This window comes from Micropterus salmoides, unplaced genomic scaffold (genome assembly GCF_014851395.1).
Source record: "Micropterus salmoides isolate LMB-PRFRI ecotype aquatic unplaced genomic scaffold, ASM1485139v1 Ms_hic_scaffold_14, whole genome shotgun sequence".
In the NCBI taxonomy this organism is placed as follows: Eukaryota; Metazoa; Chordata; class Actinopteri; order Centrarchiformes; family Centrarchidae; genus Micropterus; species Micropterus salmoides.
In genome coordinates this window covers 5267115-5293598 of record NW_024040485.1, presented here as the reverse complement: position 1 = coordinate 5293598, position 26484 = coordinate 5267115, and the positions used below count along the sequence as shown (strand labels likewise).

The 26484-nt window shown below is 39.6% G+C and overlaps 1 protein-coding gene across 2 annotated transcripts; it reads left to right on the top strand.

Annotated features, from left to right (window-relative positions):
• The first annotated feature begins 3480 nt into the window (after positions 1-3480).
• On the top strand, positions 3481-26278 carry LOC119901709 (cyclin-Y-like). 2 transcript variants are annotated; one of them, XM_038717301.1, is made up of 11 exons: positions 3481-3911; positions 18859-18933; positions 20179-20196; positions 20457-20491; positions 20816-20910; positions 21257-21292; positions 21437-21494; positions 21753-21872; positions 22437-22603; positions 23049-23211; positions 23718-26278. In XM_038717301.1, the coding sequence occupies exons 1-11, from the start codon at positions 3758-3760 to the stop codon at positions 23832-23834; spliced, it is 1038 nt and encodes a 345-aa protein (XP_038573229.1). In that variant the 5' UTR covers positions 3481-3757; the 3' UTR covers positions 23835-26278. The 2 variants fall into 2 exon arrangements, with proteins under 2 accessions (XP_038573229.1, XP_038573230.1); XM_038717302.1 differs by lacking the exon at positions 20179-20196.
• The last annotated feature ends 206 nt before the right edge of the window (positions 26279-26484 follow it).

Here is a 26484-nt window from a genome sequence, read left to right as displayed (position 1 = left end):
CTTTTGACTTTACTGGGATCATTACATTCACAGTTAATGTATTCAAGCGAATATGAAAATTCCAAATACATAATAAGGATTTCACTCTGTTTTTTGGATTTGTCAATATTAAGTCAATTGCTGTTCAAAACAGGCACAATTTTATATTCAAAAGAATTTATCCAACCTCTAAATATACTGCATTCACTAGATTTCCCCTCTGCTTACGCTAAAAACGAACCAGAGCTTAAAAGCTGCAGCGTGGGAGGCTCTTTAATATTTCATTTAGTTGTCTTTCAAACGTGGTTGTGGCCTTTGGTCCAGTGTGGCCAGAGTGGAAATTTCCACCTAGAGACTAATGCCTACCAAGTTTACTACCATGATGATGTAAACAGTGCTTCACTATTGCAGCAAGAAGGACCTCTGCTGTTCAACACACACTACTGCAAGAGAAAGTTCAACTTCTGTAAATAAACAAAACAATATCACACACACATATACACTCACCTAAAGGATTATTAGGAACACCATACTAATACTGTGTTTGACCCCCTTTCGCCTTCAGAACTGCCTTAATTCTACGTGGCATTGATTCAACAAGGTGCTGAAAGCATTCTTTAGAAATGTTGGCCCATATTGATGGATAGCATCTTGCAGTTGATGGAGATTTGTGGGATGCACATCCAGGGCACGAAGCTCCCGTTCCACCACATGCCAAAGATGCTCTATTGGGTTGAGATCTGGTGTCTGTGGGGCCATTTTAGTACAGTGAACTCATTGTCATGTTCAAGAAACCAACTTGAAATGATTGGAGCTTTGTGACATGGTGCATTATCCTGCTGGAAGTAGCCATCAGAGGATGGGTACATGGTGGCCATAAAGGGATGGACATGGTCAAAAACAATGCTAAGGTAGGCCGTTTCAACTGGCTATTCCGCCAGTGTATGAATGAGTGTGAATGCTAGTTTCTGTTTGAGCACTTAGACTCAGTGTATGAATGTGTATGACTGGTGAATGCAGATGTAGTGTAAAAGCGCTTTGAGTGGTCGAAAAGACTAGAAAGGCGCTATACAAGTACGGAGCATTTGAATCAGTCGGCCCATTCTCCTCTGACCTCTAGCATCAACGAGGCATTTTCGCCCACAGGACTGCCGCATACTGGATGTTTTTCCCTTTTCACACCATTCTTTGTAAACCCTGAAATGGTTGTGCGTAAAAATCCCAGTAACTGAGCAGATTGTGAAATACTCAGACCGGCCCGTCTGGCACCAACAACCATGCCACGCTCAAAATTGCTTAAATCACCTTTCTTTCCCATTCTGACATTCAGTTTGGAGTTCAGGAGATTGTCTTGACCAGGACCACACCCCTAAATGCATGAAGCAACTGCCATGTGATTGGTTGATTAGATAATTGCATTAATGAGAAATTGAACAGGTGTTCCTAATAATCCTTTAGGTGAGTGTATATATATAGTGAGGCAAGTCCACTGGCAGGACATAGTCATGACATAATCTAAGTAGCACAGCTGCAGCTGACACATGCAGGGAGACAGAAAATCCCCAACTGTGTGAATGCATAAATGAACAGGTGTTGTCGCAAACAGGTGTGGCGTTTCCACATTAAAAGACTCGGGGCACTGAAGAAGAGGTTGTCCCACCTCCCTTTTAAGAACATCTTGTCACTTCAAAAATGAGATTAATTTCCTTAACGCACTCAAAAGTGTTCCAAAGATTGTTGTAAATTAACTTAGCAATTCATAGCAATGAAACGAAAGATCCATTCATGCCACAAAATTTGTGGCCCAGGGCCCAGGTGTGAGGGCGTGTAAAAGTTAGACAGCTTTTGATCTTTACTCGCAAGCGCCGTTTTTCATTCCATTTAGCCTACAGCTGTCACATGCACTCTGTTCACCCAAGCACAAGTCCATAACTATCTCCAAGGACAGGCTGTCCAAGAGTGTCATGGTCCTTCTATGACCCGTTGCTTCGGGACTATGCAAACATGCAAAAGTCACACAATTTAAGAAGGCTGTGGACTTGCAGCCATGAGGAGGCTTTGACAGTTGTGACCATTTGAAATAAGTGTAGTCTACACACTTTTGCCTTTTAACATGATAAGATGACACATCATTTGTGGCACTACCTCATATAACCCGTGTAGTTTGAAGCATACTTAACCACTTCAGAGTGCTGATTTGCTTGCTCATAAGTGTGCGTTTGCATGCACGTACCGTGATCTGCCTCCTGGTGGATATATGATACAGTTGCAGAGCATGTGCAGCAGATTCATGTCTTTGCAATGTGTAGGTAAAAAAGAAATTTTATCACGAGGCTTACATGTATTGGGAACATGTCACACTGTTTTTGAGTTGCTTGTCCGTATGTTTTAAATGAGAGTAATAGAAATCAGTTGAAAAGTCAGTTTTTGTGATTTTTAACTTAATTACTTTTATCAAGACATGACATTTATACCCTCCATTACAGGGTCTTGCATTTAAAAAATCATTCAAATGCATTACAGGTGGCATCGTTTTAACTATATCAAGTGCTTTGAAGGATTTTTCACATTGCGTTGTTTTCAGCACAGATAATTCAGCATGACCTGGAAATGATATAAATAAGCAAAGCAGACAAAACAATAAGATTTTATTGGGCTTTAACCAAAATACAGTTAATTTTGGGATTATTTTGTGTAGACACTTAGTTTATTGATCGGCCCCAGAAGTTTGATCTCTTGTTTTTCAGATTTGGGTCACCACACAAGGCCTAAATCTAGATCTAGGTGAGCTAGGTGACAAGCTAAATAATCTAAAAATTGCTAAAAATTGTGAAATCCACAAAGTAAAGGAAAGAACTGCCATTTATATGTTTATTTACTTATTATTAAAATACTTGACCTCGAACTTGACCTCTTTGTTTACCCCACCCACTAAAAGTTGACTAATGAAATATAATCCCTACAGCAGCTCTTGAGGCACTTTTGAAAACGTTCTGACAAACATAAATAAGGACATAAATGAATTAACTCTATAAAACCCTGACAAACCCTAATCCTGAGTTTAATATAGGCTTTAATATGGACTGTGGGGCCATCTGACTCTCAAACTGAACACACACACACACACACACACACACACACACACACTATTATGACAAATACAAATTCGTTTGAATGTGATTCAAGTTTATTCACTTAGCATGGGGAAAACTGTATATAGCTACCGTTAACCCATCTACTGACAGAATAGACAGATATACGTGGACTACTCTATATTATCGGCATATAATAAATTAATGTAGCCTGCATCAGCTTTATCAGCAATAAAACATTAAATCAGCCCTGACACCCGTCCTCTCGTTTGTAACCACCCACTTGAACCGGAACCTTTAGTCAGGATTTGCAGCCCTCCCTCTCGGTCTATCGCCCTGACATCCAGCCACAACATCGATCCACACGCCGCTGCGCGCCCGTCGCCTGTCATCTCAGCCCGGGAGCTGGATGCGTCCTGTTTTACGATGCGCGGGAGAGCGGCGGCAGGATACATCGGCTACTACCGGTGGAAGTGACATATCCATCCTCTGTGACAGCCTCTCCGTGGACACCGACGACTGACAGGATCCATGGGCACTGCGATACGGATGCACCCTATGCGCTCCGGTGATCTGTGGTGACCGGCTCGCCTCGGTGGGGTTGGTGACCCATAGCTTCAAGCTTTCATTTCAGCGGAAAGGACAGTTAACACATCCCCTACTTCCGGGGTCGATAAAGGGGGACGATGGGGAGCACGACCTCTTGCTGCGTGTCTGCAAGCCCCAAGCTCCGCAGAAATGCCCACTCCAGGCTGGAGTCGTACCACCAGGAGTCGGAGCTGAGCAGGGAGGAGACGGGATGCAACCTGCAGCACATCAGCGACAGGGAGAACGTCGACGGTAAAAATCACGAGTGTTTAACGTTAGAATTCACCATGTTATGTGACGATAATAAGAAAGCAAACCCTGTGATAAAGTTATGTAGTAATCATGTAATTGACTTTGGGACGGCGTGCAGCGCTTATAGAAGGAAAAATATAGAACGATATTGTACTTTTTCTACAGCAGATGAAAAATCCAACTAGCTCAACAATATCATTAAACAGAATCACTATAATATAACCCAGCCATAGAGGCTACTGCAAGTCAAAATATTGCAGTATTTGAGACTAAAGGAAACACCACAGAAATATTATAGGGATTGATAGTGATGCTGAATTGTTTTCTAAATACCATATGTAGGGGAGAGCGGGGTGATTTGAGCCTGTGGGGAAGTTGAGAATTGGTCACTTGGTCATGTGAATACACATTTTTGAAGAGTCATCCATTTTCCTCACCCTGTGATGAAGAGAAGCCCATGGAATAAGTGATAAGCACATTTAAGATTAAAAAACTGTTGCCGTTTGTTATGTTCGAGGAGTCCTGATTCTTGTGTCTGAACAATTACAGAAAGGTTTGAAAAAATCTTACGTTTGTGTTAGTGCTTTAGGAAGTTACAATATGAGGCTATACTGCATGACGTTACCCTTAAACTGCTGGATGGCTCAATTTTGTTAAAATGGCAGGGATTGGGTAATTTGAGCCAAAAGACCTGGGGGAAGTTGAGCCAGCTATTTAACTGTAATTTTACGTTGCATTCTTATGCATCACCGAAATGATGTGACATTATGCCTTTTAGACCAGAAATGATCATGACATGCTTCTATGAATGGAAGACAGACAGGCTTCAAATCCTCTTGCGGATTTGGACAGAGTAGTGGGAGAGGTGCACAAATGGGAAGTCATTACATTAGGTGGCACGGGACATGACCATCAACAGGATGACTTTAAAGCGATACATTCATATGAAACAATTAGGAAACATAGCTGCAATGTTTGCAATTAAATGTTGGGAACTGGCATTTGAGTTTGCACGATGAAATGACGCGATGTCCCCGAGCCCCATGTGGCTCAATTTACCATATGGGGCAAGTCCAAGAGTCCACTTTTCTTTGGGAAAGGCATATTCTGAAAACAGTTTATTTTAGTCCTATGAGAATATTAAAGAACTATAGCCAGCATATTGGAACCTGGATTACACTGTATACTAGGGTCAGATAATATTATTCCTAATAGGGCCACAATGTACTTCAAAATAAAATATTACAGTCATATTTTAATCTTGGATGATCACTCTTGACCTCTTCTGTGATCCTAACAAAATAGCCGCTGCCTCATTTCACACTTGCCTCCCTGTAACATTGAGTGACGGCACATGGAAGAGTCATGTGTGTGCATTTTCACTCTCATGTGTCCTTGCGAAGCGATATGGAGCTGCAGACAACATCCTGTTCATGAGGGCAGACTGCTTTGTGCTGGTCTTTGTTTTCAGTCTGTGCATGAAAGAAACTGCAACTATGGAACGAAGCCCCCCCCCCCTCCACTGACACATGCTAATATGCATTACAATTGACCCATTCACGCTGGAAAGTGTCTACTAAATGGCATGCCTATTTTTCAGCCAGCAGCCAAACCATTACACATAAATGGGTTTTCTCAGAAACTGTATAAGACCCCCCCCCCCCAGCATGATTTGAAATGTTGCTTTGCATAATACACAATCAGAAAGTCTACCTATATATCAGGGCAATGCTTACTAGACACATACTGTATTTTGTAACTGTAATTTGTAATTTTGAAAACTTACACATGAACTGTATCAATATATCCCCTAATTTTGTCGTAGATCTTAGGTCCTGAGGGTGTATGCTGCCATAATACTAGAAAACATCTGTAGGCTTAAATATATGTTCATCCTGTCTGTAAGGAGTTGGATGTAAGGCTGCACTTTTTTAAGGTCTGCTAACCAGGTGACTAATACCTGCACTGTGGATAGTGAGATATGTAAAACATTGTCAGATCTATTTATTCTGCTGTAGTTGCTGTTAAGAAATCCCAGTATTACTACCTATCTTATGTGACAGCATGGTGGCATAGATAAACAGATAAAATAAGTCCCTTTAGTCAGATAGTCAGCAAATGATCAACTAGTCTACCATTCTGCACTAATCCTCGTTCAAACCGGGCATATTTGGTGTAGTTATTTACTCTTGAAATGAACTAGGCCGTACGACGTGTTCTCTGACTACATCTAAAGGCAAAAGTGTTAATACCTTTTCTAAAAGTCCGAATGGGTGGACCACTTCTGAACACTTTTTCCACTCAAACACTCATGGTTTTGCTCTTGCGAGACACAAGTAAAGCGACTCAGTGAATGTTTGAAAAATGAAAAAAAGAAAGCTTGAGAGAGAAGTTCAAACCCAGCCTACCTGCACACCTCCAAACAGCTGTCCAGTCACGTAAAGTGGATGTAACTGTCGTTGGGTGGAAAAACAAAGTCTGGCCCAGTCACAAACAGAAGGTTTCGTGATGACTTTTTGGAACAAAAACGCTAGACACTGTCTTGCTGTCCTTCTGTGCCAATTACACATGAATTAAAATAATTAGGACTCATGGTAGTTGGTGCACTTTGCTATAGGACGCCTTCCAGTCTTCACTGTGTATTGCCAAAATGAGTGAATCCCTTGAATTGCGCTGTCAGCATGGTGAAAGACCCGCTTTTTATTGATCTGTGATGTAATTTCCTCTTAAAATTGAGGAGTGTATGCCACTTACATACTGTATACCGTTTGTGATTGCTATTAACTGGAGTGCTTTGTATTATTATTATTGGTCATTTATATTGTTATTATGGCTATGGAAGCCCTGCTATGGCTGGTGACATCATTAGAAACATAGCATAGCAGAGTGGAAATTGCTCTCTAATAAATGTTTTGGATCGTTACCTTAATAGGTTGTGTATATTGCTGGAGCGTTGAGACCGATGCTTTCCTAACAGAGTAGAAAAAGTGCCATGAAGATGAAGACGGATGATTGACAGTCGACCAACGCTTTTTGATGGGGATAAAGACGACTCGTGCTGAGACGCCGTCTGTCCCAGTGGTGCTGTGATTGAAACCGGAGCGTGTCTAATGTGCTGGCTCTATTACGAGTTCAGACAGTATGGTGGAGATTAGTGGGCTTCATTACGATCAGCACCAGCAGAAAGAACTCTTCACCCCCCCCCCAAAGAAAAGCCCAGAGAGGCAGCTGTGAGACTGTCAGAGCCGATAGGAGAATCCACCAGGGACAGACCATTGCCAAGAATTAACGCCTCATTTTAGAGTGTGACACGCTGCTTTCTAAGCCATCATCTGTTCCTAATTGAATGGGCGGGCTATTGTGCATTAAAAAGTTAGTAATACTTAAGTTGGAGTGCACTGTGATGCAGTACACTTAGATTTTTTTTTGAATTTTGCGCATACCTGGAATGGGTGCTCTACATTTAACCCATTTAGTGGCAGCCGATTTTGTCCACAGAAGTCGAGTAGACCCCATGTGAACACAAAGGGAGGTATGTTTCAATTTGTTTGCTAATAACATTATAAAATCCCAGGCGACCTCTTCGGGTAGCTTGTCCTTTCTGAACAACATTACAAAACAGAAAACAGCAGCAAATACTCACACTTGCAAAGCTGGAAATCTTTGGTCTGTTTGCTCGATAAATACCTCAAAAATTTATTTGAGTTGCTAAAAAAACAAACTAACAAGAAAAGCAGAGAGAGAGGTGATTTAAGATGTCGAAGCAAGAAAGGGTATCTCTGCTGTAGTGCCAATACTAATAAAGCTGCTTAGTGAATTATTATTTCTTGTTTGCTGTCATTGTAGTTTTCCATGCCTGGAAATGTCATCAGAGAAAAGGTTTTTCAAAGGTTTTGGTACTTCATATTTAATAATTATAACAGACATATTAACCAAAGCTGACTGAAAAAAGTAAGCAAATTGTATATCGTGTGGCATTGGTATTTGTTGTTTATGGAAGGACACTATCACTGCAATATTACCCTCAAACAGTCAGTTCGACTAAAACATTCTGTACCTTGACAGTTGTGGCTATTATGTCATTTGAGGGATTTTAGTCTTGGAGTCCTAAAATGACCCAGCACCTTCTGTTTTTAAGAAGAGATAATCACTTCTATTCCCTACATAACACCATCATTTCACTGGCCCGGGTGCCTTGAAACCTATCCAGAGCTAAACCGCTGGATGGAGTTTCAGAAAAGAGCTTAGTTTGGGAGAATGAAGGTTTTTGCTGTTTTGCATGGCTCATATTTTCGTTGAGAGGTGAAGTTATTTTAGAGAGAGATTTTGTCAGCATGTGTAATCATCCTTTTATATTGGGAATTAAGAACCTTGGTCTCATAGAAATAAGCATTCTGTTTTACACGTCCCAAATGGTCACAGACTCTCTTGCTTTCCTTTGAGCGACTGCAACAAATATTGGGGCAGACGCTTAAAAAGTCTCTTAGTACAATGACTCACACCAGACAGCAACAAAACATGTTTTACTGCATCACATCAGCAAAATAACTTGAAAGGTTCTGTTTATATCAGAAGTATCACTAATCATCTGACAGTTACAGAATGTAACATGCTACAAATTCTGTGTAAAAGTAGAAATATCTAAAGAAGAACCTTCAAGCCAGGGAACTGACTCATTAAGGTCAGTTACACAGCAACACAGCCATCTAAAGTTTGCTAAAATTCAGTGTGAAAATTCATTCACATTTGCAAACGTTTGCTAACATTAGCCAAGATAAGCTACTAGTCATACCAGACTAAATACAGCTGTTGCAGCAAAACCCCTCTGTGTTGAGCAAGCGTGGCTTTTATTGTTTAGAAATTTTATTTTATTTTGTAAGATGATGAATGTGTTATTCCTTATTTCAGAGGTGCAAGAACACAGCAATGTATATGGTAGTGTTTTTACTTGTTATCTATACTTTCATTGACTAATTGTATAAACAAGTCCTTGTTGGACTTGGAGTCCTTGCCATGTTATTCATAATTATTATATGATGACGTATTGATCCAGGATAATTGCACATTGCACCATGGCTTCCTGTGGGTGAACACAGAGGGTGATACTGAGATAAAGCTGTTGGAAACTGGAAATTCAAATGTTGACAAGTTGACATACACAGTAGGCTGTGGACACCAACACAACTGGTGAGACAGAGAGAGACAGAGAGAGAGAGAGAGAGATCATATGAGCTGCCTTTCTATAACAAAGCCCCACTGTGTTTCTCTCTTAAGATGACTGGTGTTTCTGTGGGGCATCATGCATCAGCTGATGCTCTTATATTTGGGTGCAGTGTATGGTTGTGTTGTGATAGTTACTTAGTAATGTGGACTGGATTGAGAGCTGGTAAATGTCAAAGGCATTACTTCTTTTAAAACTAATACATGTGTGTGTGTTGGCTTGTTTTGCTCCCTAAATGGCCCATTTAATTTATCAGTAAATATGTCAAGCAACAGGTTCTCGGCTTTCAGAGGGGTATAGTTTTGTCTGCTAAAAGCTGTTGTTACTGACAGCCCTTTCCAATGCTAAACATTTGTTCTAACATTATTTTACCAGTGTGCTGGCGCATGTACTTTGATGTTTGAACTTAAGCCTCTGTTGATTCCTCTTTTCATAGGGTTGAGTGTACTGAAGTAATAGTGTGATATCTACAATCACAGAGTTTATGTTTGAACTTTGCATACTTGGTAAAGAGTGGTGGGGCTGTGCACCAAACACTGGAAATGTAAAAATGATAACCTGTAGTTATCCACCTCTGTGTTCTCACATTCTTGTTTTCTCACAACCTCTGGTTGGTTGCTCGTACTCTTTGCAATGCCTCAGTGTGAAATGATACTAATGTGAAAACAGTCCTCAGTAATCTGTCACTTGCATAACTGAAATCTCAGAATCTCAGATAGATCTTTTACCCACTGGCTAAAATCACTGGGCAACTGGGTTGAAGATACTTTCTTTTCTCCTCTCATCCAAGAGGCTTCTTCGGTTCAGAAGTACAGCGCTGCAATTAGTGTGTAGGGGAATTACGTTCAAATGAAGATGAAAATGATGAAACCATGAGAAGTAATTGGGTCAGGTGATGAGCTGAAGCCTGGATCTCAGGTGTGGGCACTTGTGGAACGAACAGAACTTAATGTCAGAGGACAGGAGTGATGGGGACGAAGCAGATGTTGTCACAACAGGCGAAACCCATGATCACTCTTAAAAAGTACATAAACACACATGCGTGAGATATTTTCAGTAGGTGTCTCATTAACACCCTACAGTACGCCACCCCTGCCTCCATTTTATTTATTTATTAATTTTTAATCAGCTGCTCCTCATCTGCACAACACGTTTTGTCCTGTGCGTTTATCTTTCCATCAAGATCACAACAAGAGGACCCAGAATACATTTGGATTAACATTTTATGTGCATGGCAGAAGACACCAGTGTGCCATCAGTAAACTGCCAATAGGAAGGAATGTGCAGTATTTTAGTGCTTTTAACAATACACTTTTGAAAGCAACAAAGTGCATAAAGAGATGAAAACAAGTCAATGACTTAGAGATTAGTTTCCCTGGTTTGGTTTTCTCCTTTTTCCTTTTCAAAAAACAAACACATATTTGTTCTTGAAAATTGACCTCAAATGAACTTAAAAAAAACAACTAATCACATTGCTGTTTCCAACAGTGTGGTTTCTTGGCCATGATAGCCATTTGAAAGTTTGGTCCACGGGGGAATAAAGTAATATAGCACAGTTTTGCTGAAGTAGCACTATACAGCCAATTCTTTCCACTGTAGAAGCCACATCAGGCCCCATTACTATTTTTACAGCAGCAGCCGCCATGTGTTTCACAAGGGGCAGATGACTTACTCAGCACACCCATGGGGGCGAAGAGGAAACAACTCTTTTAAAGATTAGAGTTGGAAATAGGGTGAAAAACACCCAAAAATCAAGGGCCAGAAAAAGAAAATAGAGACTTATTTCTTTCTTGTCTCTTTGTTGGTGGTTAATTATTCCTTTCAGGATCAGGGTATTCACATGAGAGGGTCCTTGTTTGATTTATTGACTAATAATGAGAGAGTAATTCACTCCCCAGACCACACCAGGACCACCTCATCTTACTAATTACCACTTCAGAAAGGCATGTTGCCTTGGAGCTGTCGAGGCAGAGAATACTTAAAAGACAATCTGATTTACATTAACAAGGACTAGATCTTACAGGAGACTGTCAGTTCTGATTACAGAAACCATCAAAACCAAAACCACTTTCAGACTGACACGGCTGAATATACATCATCTGACCTGGCCTTATGTAATCATAGGAAGGAAGTTTAAATTTGTAACAATGTGGTTGATTTTCATTAGGCTGAGGATACTACTCTCATGATGCATTTGCTCTTAAACATAATCGATCAGCGGTACACTTGGTATAATGTAGACTTTCCCAGCAGGGAGATAGAATACTTGCAATGTAGCTGATCAATTTGTTTGCTTCAGGATTAGAAAGGAGCTATTTCATGCTTTAGTCTTCGGGGTCTAGAGGGATAACAGCAATGTGAGATCACCATTATCATTATTAGCGATAACCCATACAATCATGGTTTGCAGTTTGATGTGTTCACCGTATGTTTTACGAAGTTGGAATTAAAAATTGTGGCCACACAAACATCCAAATTTTAGTCTTTGGCTTAAAATGTTGCTGTAAAAAGGTTTTTAAGGTTCACTATTCCTGCTTTTAAAAATGTTTTTAAAGGTTTCAGTGCTAAATGCAAATAATAGAATCTTTAAATAAAATGTAAAATAAAGCAGCTTTTTTATAAACATGATTTTTTATCAGCTCCACAATGTTTATTGTCAAATTTTTGTTTTGCAATACAATATATCGTTGTATACGCTATATTACATCGCTAATCATTACTCATTATTACTTCTTTCATTACAAGAAGTAATAATGAAGTAAAAGTAAAAGTAAATGTTGTTGCTTTGACGATGGTTACGGTTATAGTATTATACTGCATGTGTGGTGGTAAACAGCAGTGTTAACAGCAGTAGTCATAGTAGTGGCAATAATGGAAGTAATAGTGGTAATGGCAGCGGTAGGTAGTAAGTAGTTGTGTTAGCAGTAAAATAATAGTTGTAGCAACTATAGGATTACAAGCATGTTAGACTGACAACAGTTGTAGCGGTGTGATTGTGTATGTGATCAGTGCTCTCCCCAGAGAACTCTTCCTCTCTCCCAGGAATATGGGCCATGTGCATGTGTAAGCAGGCCCATTCTGTTTGATTAAAGAAGCTGTAAGGGACATTCACTGCAACTAAATGACTAACAATTAAATAGTAGAGCATCAGCATCTCAGACCACCAAAACAACCCTACACTAGGGCTCACCAGACTCCACTGAGAAAAACTCACAGATGACAACACACAGAGAGGTTGTTACGTCATTCCCTGCTCAGGACGCCATCACTCCACTGTATCTTTACATAGCAAATAGTTGTTTTCTGCCATATTCATTTTCAGAATCTCATATACAGAACCTTTAAGCTGGGTGTGTTATCAATCAAGGCCAGGTCATTGTGTGTGAGTCTGAGTGTGTGTGTGTGTGTGTGTGTGTGTTGAAACAGTATAAGGGGGATTAGGATATCATCCCATTCTTTTTTGACGGGTGACATGATAATGAAGATGGAACAAACGTGCAACACTAGAAGTAGGGCTGAACAATCAGCCAGATTTTTTTTTAAACTGCCGTTATTAATCTCTCACTGACCTAAATGTTTTTAAATGACAGTATTCAGTACATAAATTGTCTGAATCCAAACAAAACACTTGGTATTCATGTTGGCGGACAATGTAGATGTAACCCAAACTGTTTTCAGAGGCAGACCTGCTCTTGAGGTGAAATCAACCCAGAAGGTGAAGCCTAAGAATTACAATACAAAAGAGAAGCATAACTAGATTTTTTATTTAAAAATACATTGCACAGATTTTTATTTGTAATTATAATAGCAATTTTACTCATAAAGTTAGGCTTGCTTGTAGACAACTGGGATAGCTAACGCAGGGGTTGAACACAAGATGTTATGGCTAATATTCTAGCTAACAGTTACTTTCACATCTGGCACACATAGCACTTTGTGGTGTGTTTCAGTACACCATAAGGAATGCTTGGCCAGTATTTACTCTCCTTAGCTCTGTTTCCCGAGAAAAAATATCTTAGCTAATAGCTTTTATATTGGAGAACTGTGAAACTAAACAATACATTCAACATCATATACTCACTACACATAGACTGTATGTGTAGCTGGGGGACCAACAGAATGAGCTAAAAGAGGCATATTTAGTAGAAAAATCAAAGCATTGTTAAAGTTGTACTTGTTAGGAACTTGAAAAATGTATTTGGCCCTGGAAGCTTCTGCACCCCCCCTCCCCTACCCAAGAGAGCTACAGTGCCTGAGACAGGACATGACAGATGTCATCTATGAGATAGCCAGTCAAGAAATTAGGTTTCATTTAGATATATTAAGAAATTATATAAATTATGTAAAGCCAAATATTTTTTGGAATATTATTGTCATTAATAAACAACAGCCACATAAAGAAATGAAGTGCTACATGATGTCTCATACTCGTGTAATACATTATTTTACATCCTGGGAGGGTTGGCTCATCTGGACTAACATAGAAGAAAATGAAAATGAAGAAATTCTCAAGAACTATCACATCTAGTGCATCCAGTATGACCACTGACAGATACCAGGACAATGTAAGCCTCACTGTTTCTGCATTACAGCCCATTATAAACCACATAATACATGACGTTTACAAAGGCATTGGCTGGGGAGGATCAAGGCTCCTCTCACTTTGCTTAATTAGATAACCATGCAAATATTACCAAAATGTCTTTTTAATTTTTTGAAGTACAACAGACACACAAAGTAGTACTGACAGCCATAATTTCAGCGTGTGGTAAAACGGTGCAACGTTTTCATGGACATTTAGCATGTGAAATTACAAATTACATATTTGTGTGCACAGTGGGAAGCACTATCCAATAACATTTCTTTAATGCAAATTCGGAAAGTATTTATTATTGGTCACTTGATAGGCACACGGTCTTGTTATATATCACCATTAGCAGTAAAAAGAAATGCATGTTTTCCACCAGGGCAGTAAAATGTGAAGTTTAGCTGCTGATCTGAGCTTCTCTGCTGTTACCGTTTCATTACCAATAATATTCATCAGCTGTTTGTCTCAGGAAGGTAACGGCACATTTCTGCCCACGTAAAGCCATAACAGAGCGCTGGAGAAGAACTACATGAAATTACAATCCAACTACATATTTTTTCTACCAGCGCAGTAAAAGTTTAGCTGGCTGATCTGAGCTGCAATGCTGGAAGCTGCTGTTTTATTGCCAATTAGCGATCAGCTGATTCTCACAAAGGTAACATACAAAGCCAAAAACAGAGCGCTGGAGAGAGAGAGAGTCACTACATGAAATTAATCCAACTAACATAACACCACAAGCCAAAGCACAGCGCTGGAGAATAAACTAAAAATAAATGTTTTTCTACCAGTCGGTAAAAGTTTAGCTGGCTGATGCTTCATGTCAAGTCTCTCGTGATTATGGTCAGCTAATAGCTAAAGCTATCAACCAACAGTTTTCTTTTGCATTGCTAAAGTCTGACAAACAGTTAATAACCTGTCCAGCAGAAAACAAACAACTTCAGCTCCGCTTTGAAAACATCTGTCACACATTAACATTATAGCCTTCCATCTAGGAAAATCAACAAAATCCGTTATTTCTGGCTCAGCTGTCTGTCCCGACTCCGTCTGGCTGTCGGCTCTCGTGCTAAATAACACGTGTGCTCCTTCAGTTGTCCAAATGTCACTTCTTTCTTACTTCTAATAAACCAGAAGACTACTCAGAGACTGTATATTACTATTATTATTAGTCCCTCTTCTTCTTTGTACGTATTCAATGTAGTGACGGGCGTCTACACTACCGGAATTACACAAGCAGAAGAAGAACGCCATGATGACAAAACGCGCTCTGTAGCGCTGTTTGTTCGTTGACGGCTACGGTAGAAACATGACGACAAAATACAGCGAGCTCCACAGCAGGGGGTGCCCGTGGTTATGTAGATATAAATGTTTCATTCTAAGGTTATAAAAACATAACGGTTCATTATGTAAGGTCTTTATACACCACTGAAAACACAGATATGGATCTTATATTGCATTTCTGTCAATAGAGCCTCAGAAATATTACACACTGGACCTTTAAGGACAGAAACAAATAAATACAATATCAGAAACACTGTAGTGCAATTATGGATAGAGCCGATAAGAGCAGGATGCGCCTGTTGTTTATTCATTATGTAAGAGCAGTAAGGCAGACAGGTTGGCTTGTCAGCTGACAGGTTAGCTGAGCTTCTCCTGTTTCACTGTGCAGATGCTGACCGCGAGTCTTTGTTAAAGTTTACTTGAGGTGGTGAATATCACATATCAGCACTCGACACCAGCTGCTGTACACTCTGGGATTTCCATTTGGGAGGCCCAGTAGTTAAACTCCAATCAGATTTATTCAGAAATGCTTGCATCAGTCCAATTCATCAAAAATGGCTGATGATTAAAAACTCTGATAATAAGTGGTTTATTTTTTGCAAACTGTTTTTGCATTATCACATGGCTACTACTTACCAAATACCATCTTTTGAAAGGAAGAGATGTCTTAATATTTTCAGTTTTTTTACAAAGTTAAAGGTACTGTATGTAAGAATATGACGCAATATATATTAATATTTATATTGCCAATGTGTGAACAGATTGTAATGTAACTTAAAAAAATGTGACCTTCCCTCTGCTGTCCTATAACAGCATGTGGATTGATTTTTATGTGAAGGACTCAGGACAGTTTTTCTGGGAAAATCCAAAGAATGTGATGTTTATGCACGCTCCTGAGTGCCACGTCAAAGCTAATATTACTGCAAAGCAAGTGAAATATTGGAAAATTGTGTTTTTAGCTGGCAAATGTTAGCTAAAGTTAGCTGGCTTGCTAACGCAGACAAATTGATGGCTAGTTAATGTAGCAAAATACTATCTTGAGTGAGTTACATCAGCTAATTCATCCAGAATCTCTTGGCTGATCTCGCTGGTAGATTGGCTGGCTGGCTTGCTGAATTCAGTGTTCATTACAGCGTTCAGTTTGGTATATGTCATGTGTTTAGCCAATACTCGCTCAAGCCTACGGAGTGCGAGCGCAAGCAACAGGATGCTGACTGCAGATCAGTTAACAGGCGTCAAGCGTTTTCAGAAAGTTACTCATAAGACCTTTTATCTGTATAAAACATACATTCAGCATGTTCGTAACCATTGACACAGCTGTAGCTGTATAGTGTAAATATAAGTTGTAAAATATGTGACCACAGTGAAATAAAACAAATCCACTAAATAGCTGATTTTAGCAATCAGTATATTTAAGTTGCATTACGATTCGGTTAAAGAGTTCCATGATAACATGTGGAATAGTACATGTCATGTAAAATATTAGACCAGAGTGCTTTATCGGTCAGGCAATTTGAAATCCTTTATGTTTACAACATCCCAACAGGGCAAGTGATCTCACACACAAACAAAAAGAGAACACCAGCTCATTTACTTTTTAAGCTCAAATATGTGAATGTGTTGAAATCGGCCGGACGCAGTGATACTCCTGACTACTGTTGCATAAGGCGCTAAACCGACACAAGTCTAATCCAAGCTGAGTCCATTCAGCCTGGTGGGCTGCTGAGTCTTTGAGACAGGACTAATCAGACTGAAAATAGCAAGATGTGTAACTGTGTTCGGATTCTGTTGGGAGACTAAGGGGCATTTGGGTTCAAATGAGTTTAGCAAGTACACAGTGTAACGGTCACTCAGCTTGAGGATTGAGTTTATTTTATAATCTTTTGCCAATCAATCAATTTATCACCAGCAGGCTTGTCAACTAGCTACCTCTGGTACAGGTTTCTTCAGAGTTGGTTCACTCATAGTCTCACAGGGCCACTTCTTAATATTAAGTACACACACTCACTTTATATCTCCCATAATTCCAATCTACATACAAGCATATTATTCTACTCGTTCTTAACAAGTGTTGTCAAATGCTGTACCGGTGTGCACACACACACCCATTACATCCATCATTCCCACAGCCTGTGCCATGCAAGCACAGGATAAGATTAATATTTCCATTAACAACATGTCTGACAGCAGAATATCTCTCTGCAGAATATCTTTCTGCTAGAAAGAGAAGACTGTTTGAAAGAGTAAAATTTTGTGGATAGGAATGTTGCCACTCTTCTGTTAGCTAACAGCAGTGATGTTCTTATTTTAATTCCCCAACAGTCAGTCGTCCCACAGCAGCTGCTGTCACACAGACAGATGATCGGCCGCGCTACTCTCTCCTTAATCTTGGTGTGTGACAGTCGTATTATGGGAGTCCGTTTGGCATTGCAGATGGCATGCTGGGAATTTTTATATTCTGATACCACCAAAGCAACCCCTTTGAATGCATCTCATTTAATGGAGAGCACTACAGGATTTAATTTTCCAAACATTCAGGCTATGGGTGCAAAATACTAATGCTGCTCTCCTGTTGTTTTATAATTATGCAGCCTTTTCTGCAAGTTCTCAGAGGAAAAACTGTCTTCATGCTGTACATCAGATTTTTGAACACTAGCATGTTTTGTTTTGAGTGACAGGGTGTTGGTTGTGAAAAGAGCCGCTCAATAAGGAAAGAACGTAGCATTTTCACTTCAGATTAACCACCGTTTTCTGTTTTATTAAAGTAGCTACTGTTATCTAGAAGGATAAGGCAACAAAGAATTTTTGCATGGATGATGAGGGCACATATTTTGAGTGCTTCCCTGTTTTATAAGGTGCACACACAGACGGGTCGGTGGCTCATGCCCTCCGGCTATGATGCAGTCCAGATTAGTTTTGGATAGGAACATGAATCACGCCTGGATGTGTTTATGAGTGCAGAGGAACAATACATACTCATCCAGCCCTACAAAAGCAAACACATGGAACAAAAGTCTTTACAGAGATTGTTGTTGTTTGTGATGGCAAAAACATTGTAGGAGTGTGTTTGAAGTTAAAATGCATCATTTATGACTCATTATTAGCTTTCTTATTTTATTTTATTACATGTCATGTATAAGAGAAGAGTCTACAGCCACGCTAGCAGCTCTGCGAGGTTGAGCTAAATGCTAACATCAGCATGCTAACATGCTTGCTATGATAATGCTAACATGCTGTTGTTCAGCAGGTATGTCACCATCTTAGTTTAGCATGTCAGTGTTTGCTAATTAGCATTAAACACAAAGCTGAGGTGAATGGGAATGGCATTAGTTTTGTAGGTATTTGGTCATAAGTCAAAGGAAGTTGTTCATGCTCTGGGAGGTTTGTTATCCACCTTTTATGGTAATTCATCCAATATGTGTGGAAATATTCCATCCCCGACCAAAGAGGTGGACCGAGTGATTGACTGATCAACATTGCCAACCCCAGAGTCCTGCTGTTACTGTGGCAAGAAATGTTTTGTTTCACTTAATCATTTGTGTGTTTTTTTTTATTATATCTGATGAAACTGTTTTGTTGCAAATCACTAATGAGCCAGAAAGTATGTTTTGAAATCTTGAAGTTGAGGAAATTGTTGAGCCATTGGTATTGAATGACAATCCTTCCAACCATCTCCAGACTTAACATGGTCATTTGGCGTGATGATGAGGCAGGAAAATTTGTACATCACTGCCCTCTAATACAGAAAACAATGTATGTTGCTGTACTTGCATTGAAGGAACATGAAAGATGAATTCAATAGTGTGTCTCTGGTCATGGTTGCCATTTCACAAAGTAACATATGCTTTGTGTTTTCACAGAGTTGAATATGGAATACAATCCATCGGACCATCCGCGGGCCAGCACCATATTCCTCAGCAAATCTCAGAACGATGGTGAGTAGGTCCGTTTCATATAGAATTTGACTGATTTATCAGGTTTGAAATTGTCCTTTTAATGCATACTAGATTTAAACTCTTCAGCGTCACCATACAAGACCGTCTGAGTAAAACACATTAAAACACAATCAAGATAATGAGGCTCTGGAAAAAAAAAGGTCTGTGATTTCCCATGGAGAAATACCATACTGTATGTAGGAGCTCTGATCTCAGAGCAGTTTCTTTGTGGCTAGCCGCGGTCTGCTAATTTATGCAGTTGCCCAGAGGCATCTGACTGAAAGCTTCAGCATCCTGTGGGGGGGGTCGGTCAGACAGTGACAGAGGAAATATTAACATGTTTCTTAGAGCCATAAACACCACAGCATGAGATCATGAGGCCTGGGGAATAAACAGCCAGACAATGATGTTTTGTGAAGTAGATGAAAACTGAATCTGATAAATGCTCTTTCCTATTCCTGATATTGACTCTTTTTGTTCACGGGCAACTAAATAAAGAAGGAATGAAACGTTGTCTAACAGGGACAAATGAAAGAGCATTACATTTTCTATCAGATGAAAAGCAATGATTATCATTGCTTGTAATTTGCAATATTTAATCTTGTCTTGATAAAAGGTGTTGGTTGTCTGTATAGTCACATCTTGAGATGTCTTGTGCCATTGAGCTGCATTTATTGAAAAAAAAAAGTCTTGTCAATATGAATAAGAAGAGTCTGCAGGTTGTTTTTTGGTCTTTTCACTGTATTTATTGAAAACACCAGCCTTATCTTTTAATTCACTGGGTTTCCAACCTTTTTAGCTCGTGACCCGTTTTACTACCCCTCATCAAGGTAAAAGGTACAAGGTAAATTAATGTCATAGTACAACAGGGTTGTAAAATGAGATGCAGTTTGTAGTTCCCTTTATGCTACAACGCCAACAATATAAAATTATTTGTATTTGTATGGTAAAGTGCTGAGGATGATTTTAAAAGTCTCATAGCCTGTGGGAAGAAGCTGCTCTGCAGTCTGGTGGTGTGACAGCTGATACTTCTGTATCTCTAGCCAGACAGCAGCAGAGTGAACGTGCTATGGCTGTGGTGGGTACTGTCTTTTAGTATCATTTGACAGGTTGCATATCAATGACCTGTGTGCAGTTCAAACAAAGACTAATGTTCCCTTTTCAAGTTGAAAGGTATTCTGCTGATGTCACTTTATCAGTGACTGCTGCAAATGGAATAAGTTTTTTGGTTCCTCTTTTTTTCAGAGATGCCCTACAGGAATGGTGAGTAATCCCAAGTGAGACTTTGTCTCCCTCTAGTGGTGTAACAGCACCTTTTCTTCCCTTAATTGAAGCTCTAGTTTATCTCCTTATCTCATTGTTTAACTGTGACCTCTCAACACTTACAAACAGTTTTTGTTCTCTGTTAAAATGAACTTATTAAAGTGTATTAACTCTTTGTTGTGTTTTACTTCTTGTGGTAACAGCGTGTGTTGCTGGTTGATAACTGCTGGGTTTTGTATCTGTCGTCTTTCTTTCTGTAGCGCGAGAAAAACGAAAAAGCCTCTTTGTCAGTAATGTAAGTGTGCAATTGTTTTCAGTTTCTCTCAACAAATCTAAACTGTTATTTCACAATCTTGTCACTTCTTATTTAAATAGCCTATAAAACATCACATTTACCAGTGAACTCAGCTTGTCTTTGTGTTACTTAGAATGAACTAAATGCTAGATACAAAGGAAGCTGAAAATGTAAACCGTCACATTCTTAGGTTGCATGTCGGTGATTCTCATTCGCTCTGTGCATGACACCCTAGCATGCTTTATGTGGGTCAGACAAAAACATGTTCACTCTAATAACAGTCACTGTGTGTGTGTGTGTGCGTGTGTGTGTTTGTGTTTGTAGCATGGAACATCGAGGCGGAAATACAGCTCCTGCTCCACCATCTTCCTAGATGACAACACAGTCAGCCAGCCCAACCTCAAATATACCATAAAATGGTAAAAACACGATAGAAATGATCTATTACATAGGAAGAGATGTATTATTCGTTATCTACAAATATGTTATATTTCAGTATCTCACAAAAGTGAGTACACCCCTCACAGTTTTGTAAATATTTGATTATATCTTTTCATGGGACAACACTGAAGAAATGACACCTTGCTACAATGTAAAGCAGTGAGTGTACAGCTGTGTAAATTTGCTGTCCCCTCAAAATAACACATCACACAGCCATGTTGTCACATGAAAAGATATAACCAAATATTTGCAAACATGTGAGGGGTGCACTCTTTTTGAGATACTGTAAACCTAATAACATGTGTATTATTTTTCCCTATACAGTGTAGCACTGGCGATTTACTACCATATAAAAAACAGGTGGGGATCCTCACAGTCATTTTCAATACTTACAGTGCAAACGGTATTCTCTGTAAATTCCAAAACTAACTTAAGCCTTGTTTCATTGTTAAGATTTTAATAATTTCACTGAATCAACCATGTAACTGATTTTTCTCATGCCAGGGACACCGAAGGAGGAATGCTGTTAGATATATTTGATGAGAAGCTTCATCCTCTTTCAGTAAGCCTTCATCAGTTTGTATAAGTATCTTTGCTTTGCACATCCTGTTAAATTTGCCTCCATTCTTAAAAGTTAGTATTGGGTCAGATTTTGTTTTGTCTTGTGTCAGTGTATTAATTGTTCTTTTAAATCTCCTCCTTTATGTCGTTTCCTTGACCCTGCCTGTTTCCCTCCTTCCCTCTTTACACCCATATCTTCCCCTCCGCTCTTCACCTCTTTCTTCCATTGCTTCTTCCCTGCCCTCCGACCTTCTTTCAGAAATCAGAGGTGCCGCTGGACTATGACCAGCACGACCCGGAGCAGAAGCAGATCTACCGGTTCGTCCGGACGTTGTTCAGCGCCGCTCAGCTCACTTCTGAGTGTGCCATCGTCACACTGGTAAGATTTTATAACCTAACCCTAAAATGTTTATACCACACATACGCATACCCAAATGTGCATCCTGGGTGGCTTGTCTGATAGAACAAACAAACAGACAAGACAAATTTCTTCAAAAAGCTTTCCCACGAAGGTATGGTGCAACCCGCCTTAAACTGTGCCCACACAAACACACACAGTTTCTGTTTAGGCCCCAGGGGACATTGCACCCTGATGTGTTGAGACAAGCCAGGGATGTGTGTAAATTGGTGATGAGACGGTGCATCCAAAATCCCATGGCGTCGATGTGTGTCAGTGAGACCAGTGATGAATGTGAGATGCCATACAGGAAAGAATGAATGTATACCTCCTGACAGCATTGAGTTAGAACAGATCATCCACCATTTTGAGACCTCATTAGGTCATGATGGAAGTTCCAGGCTTGTAACTATTGTGTTTTTCACACCATTTGAAAAGGCTTTTGTTATTTTTTGTCAAATCATCAATTCGTTTAAATCATTTCCTTTTGCCTTACTTCCAGGCCCAGTTTTCAGTGATGTCTCCCTGTTCCCTGTTGTTGTGCAGGTGTACCTGGAGAGGCTGCTGACCTACGCAGAGATTGACATCTGTCCGGGAAACTGGAAGAGGATCGTTCTGGGTGCTATCCTGCTGGCCTCGAAGGTCTGGGATGACCAGGCCGTATGGAATGTCGACTACTGCCAGATCCTCAAGGATATCACCGTGGAGGACATGTGAGTGTATTTCGTGTTAAGAAAAGGGATTGTTTTTATGTTCGGGACATTGGTTCAGAATTAAGTTAAATATTAGGATTAGCTCAGAACTGGGACAAAAAGGACGAGGGAGATGAATCCCTCAAAATATGGTACAAGGGTCAAGAGCAGACTGCTCGCTCTGAGAAACTCCCTGACGTGTGCTGCTTTCTTAGCTTTTTGCCATTTTTTGGTAGGTAGTGAGTTAATTATTTGACTTTCCATTAAAACCTCGCAGTTAGTTACCAGGACTGTTGCCAGGACATGAACACACATTGTTTGTGGGGATAAAAGGCATGGACTTGTATTGATATTCTGTATATTTTACATGCAAGGAGGCAGATGTTTATTACAGAAAGCCGCAGTCATGTTAGGTGATGCAGAGAGTCTTTCATGAGTCAACGTCCAGCTCCTCCCTCTCAAATAGGAATGAGTTGGAGCGCCAGTTTCTGGAGCTGCTGCAGTTCAACATCAACGTGCCGTCCAGTGTCTACGCCAAGTATTACTTTGACCTGCGATCGCTTTCAGAGTCCAACAATCTCAGCTTCCCCCTGGAACCGCTCAGCAGAGAAAAGGCACAGAAACTAGAGGTGAGACGCTTTCATTCTGCTGTCCATTCACACGCTGTTCATTGTTTTCTGTCTTTTTGTCATTATGTTGCTTTTCATTTCATTTGCTTTCTATTTGTTCTTATTATTTCCTGTTATTCAGTCAATTGCCAATAAAATGTAAAACCACTGTGAAAAATTTGAAGATGTCTTACTTGGGCACCCCCAGTGGTAGTATTCTGTAGTAGAGAAGCAATGCACGCTGCTCTTTCCTACTACTACAGTCTTTGCAGATCAGTGGTGGAAATTGCAAAACAAAGGGACTACAGAGCTCTCTGATTTTCATCAGAATGGTCAAATTTTACTTAACACAAATGTGTCATCAGAAGATTTTTTAAAGTTGCTATATGTTCATAAGCATTCAACAAATAGTGGCTTTACTAATCTAATCTAAGATTATGCAAATAGACTGAAAGGGAAACATTTCTTTAAAAGACATGATTTCTTTCACCTCCTTCATTAAAACCCTTTGCATGTCCTCTCTTCAGGCTATTTCCAGGCTATGTGATGACAAGTACAAGGATGTACGGAGAGCAGCAAGGAAGCGCTCGGCCAGCATGGACAATCTATGTGGGATCAGATGGGTTCCTGCAATCCTCTCCTAACCACTATTAATCTCCCTGTACTTAAAGCTGGCACCAGGCTGGTTGAGAAAACTCTCAAGGCCCACATTAGTGGAGACAGACCAACATGGTTCTGTGTCCGAAAACTTCACTTTGGATACCCAGATAATACCAACATGTGGAATTTGGTGGAGTGATTGAAACCCGAAGTCACCCTCTGGACCTCACAGCTTCAAGCGGGAGGCAAGAAAGTGAAACCACATCTGGAGTAGTTTCTGGTGGTGAGGGGCTTGCCAGAGAGGTTTCAGACTTAACCTAATGCCTTCACAGTGCCTCAACTTCTGCCTCAACTTCTGTTCATGAAAGAGAGAAGGACGTTCCAGGTTGTTATGTCATCTGTGGAGAAAATTCAAGTATTGGACCAACCAACAGCGTCCTGCACAAGACAGATGTGAGCGCTAGGACATGGACCTGTGAAGCTGTCTTAAAGTATGGCACTCAATTCAGTTTTCTGACTAATCTGTGTCTGGCCTAATTTGTAAGATTTGACATAACCTGCCTTTGAGATGGTCCTGCAACTTCACAATGAAGCATATTATTTATTTTACCTGATTATGTGAACTAATGTGAATAGTTACAGCTGCCTGAACCCATAGTACCTGTAGAGTTTCAAAAACGGTAGTGTAGCACTGGAATTTCTACCGGTTATTTATTATAACAATAATACAAGTGTTAGCAAGTTTTCTCCTCGGGAAATCTTTATATTCAAGTTTTACAGTATTTCTAGTGTATTTCTCAATACTCAGGTAGTCTGTTTAATCTTTCGATTTATTGTGATGCAAATAGAAGGAGCCAGAATGAATAACAAGTTGTGACAACATTCCCACATATGTCACTGACGCATTCTGACATACTTATGGACATAATCAAACAATCATTAAGAGGTTCCAGTATTCATCAGATTTTGGTTACATCTCAACATGACTTGGTCAAGATGTTTTAGCAGCAGCCCCATGGAAGCTTTGAGTGGATTAAGCAGACCTCTCTGCTGACATCTAGTGGACATTTGTTGGAAATTCTTCATTGGGAATGACCCCTTGAGATGCACATGCCTGTTTTCAAGGGGATCCTCAATGACAAATCAAGTACAATATAAGAACAATTAGACAAAACATTAAACAAAACACAGAAATAACAACAAGATGATCAAACGATAATAAATTTAAATAAATATCTAATAAAAAGACCTACTAAATCAGCATTTGAGCATTGCGGAAAACGACCATTTCAGGGGATTTAAATGGTCAGTATATTTAGCACCAAAATATCCTGTTCTGTGAAACTCAACCTCAAATCAACAGAATAAAAGCCAACAGTTCAGTATAATGGTCTGAGAGGTGTAAGGAGGCACAGCACTGCTTTGTTCTTATTTCGGCACCATAGAGCTAGATAACAAAACATTCCATCTCCAGTACATTTGGAAAGGCATAAATAAAAAATCTCCAGTTTCATGAATCTCACGCTCAATAGCCCCTTACCCCAGTGTCTGCTTGTTTGATGCTGATCATTTAATTTAAATTGAAGGAATACAGTACATCGATGTATGCAGTCCTTTTTAAAACCCAGCAACTAAAAATGCATTTGCATGAACCTACAAACAAAGCTGTTTTTCTTCTTCCTCACGAGGTCACAGCTTTGAGTTATCAGGTAACAGACACTCTTACCTTGCTGAGGAAAAGGGAACGGAAAGTTAACTTTTCAACAGTAGTCTGGACCAAAGAAAACTATGAAATGTGGGTGTGATCATAATACATGACCTCATAACACCACAAAACCTAAAAGAATTGTATCTCTTCTTTCGAGCAGGTGGTTTATAGTTGGAAACACAGTTCTTTATAAAAACAACATTTGGATGTCACAAGTATGATCTTCCAGTAATCAGCTTTCTCCAGTGTGTCAACAATAACAATGTGTCCTGTTGATCCGTCCTTAAGAAATAGTGTCCATGGAAAAAAGCACCAGTCATGGTGTACGCCCCAAAATTCAGAATGGTCCAGATTACTAAAAGAATAGAAATAAGCCACTATGGGTGTATTCATTCACTGTAAAATTATTTTGTCATTGCCTGTAAAATCAGAATTATTATGTGGAACATGCAAAAATTGGACAAATGTGAAATAATTGCAGCACACTTGTACACTTTTCAAGATGACGTAACTTTTTAATCAAGATCAAGACTGTTGAGCCAAGTCCTTAGAAGTATTTAAAACTGTATTTCCATTTTCAACTGCTGCAGGCAAATAACTGATCAGGTTCTGATGGTTTTTTTCTCGTTTGTCTGAAAACTAAAGCACTAAAATGTAATTATTTTGCATATGAACTTTGTACAATGTATAAAGAGTTCAAACTGAGACAGGGCAATTGTGAGCTATTTAAGGATGGGTTGATTTGTGTTTTTAATAAAAGAAAATGCTCTTGTCTAATAATTCTGTTTTTAACAAGTGATTTGCAGATTTGATACATTTCTGACAATGAGCAGAGGGTTTTGTTTCACAGCATTAAATATTAATAGATTTTAAGTGTCTACTAAAATAAGAATCATTATTAACTGTCTTGTGATTATTACCTTAATGTGATTTAGAGAATGACTCAATGCCATTTAGCTGTCTGACTTTATTTTATGATTGTCTAT

Coding starts and splice junctions, on each gene's coding strand:
- LOC119901709 (XM_038717301.1), top strand. CDS start 3,758: ATGGGGAGCACGACCTCTTGCTGCGTGTCTGCAAGCCCCAAGCTCCGC. Junction 21,873..22,436: donor AGTGTGCCATCGTCACACTG/GTAAGATTTTAT, acceptor GTTGTTGTGCAG/GTGTACCTGGAGAGGCTGCT. Junction 23,212..23,717: donor AAAAGGCACAGAAACTAGAG/GTGAGACGCTTT, acceptor TCCTCTCTTCAG/GCTATTTCCAGGCTATGTGA.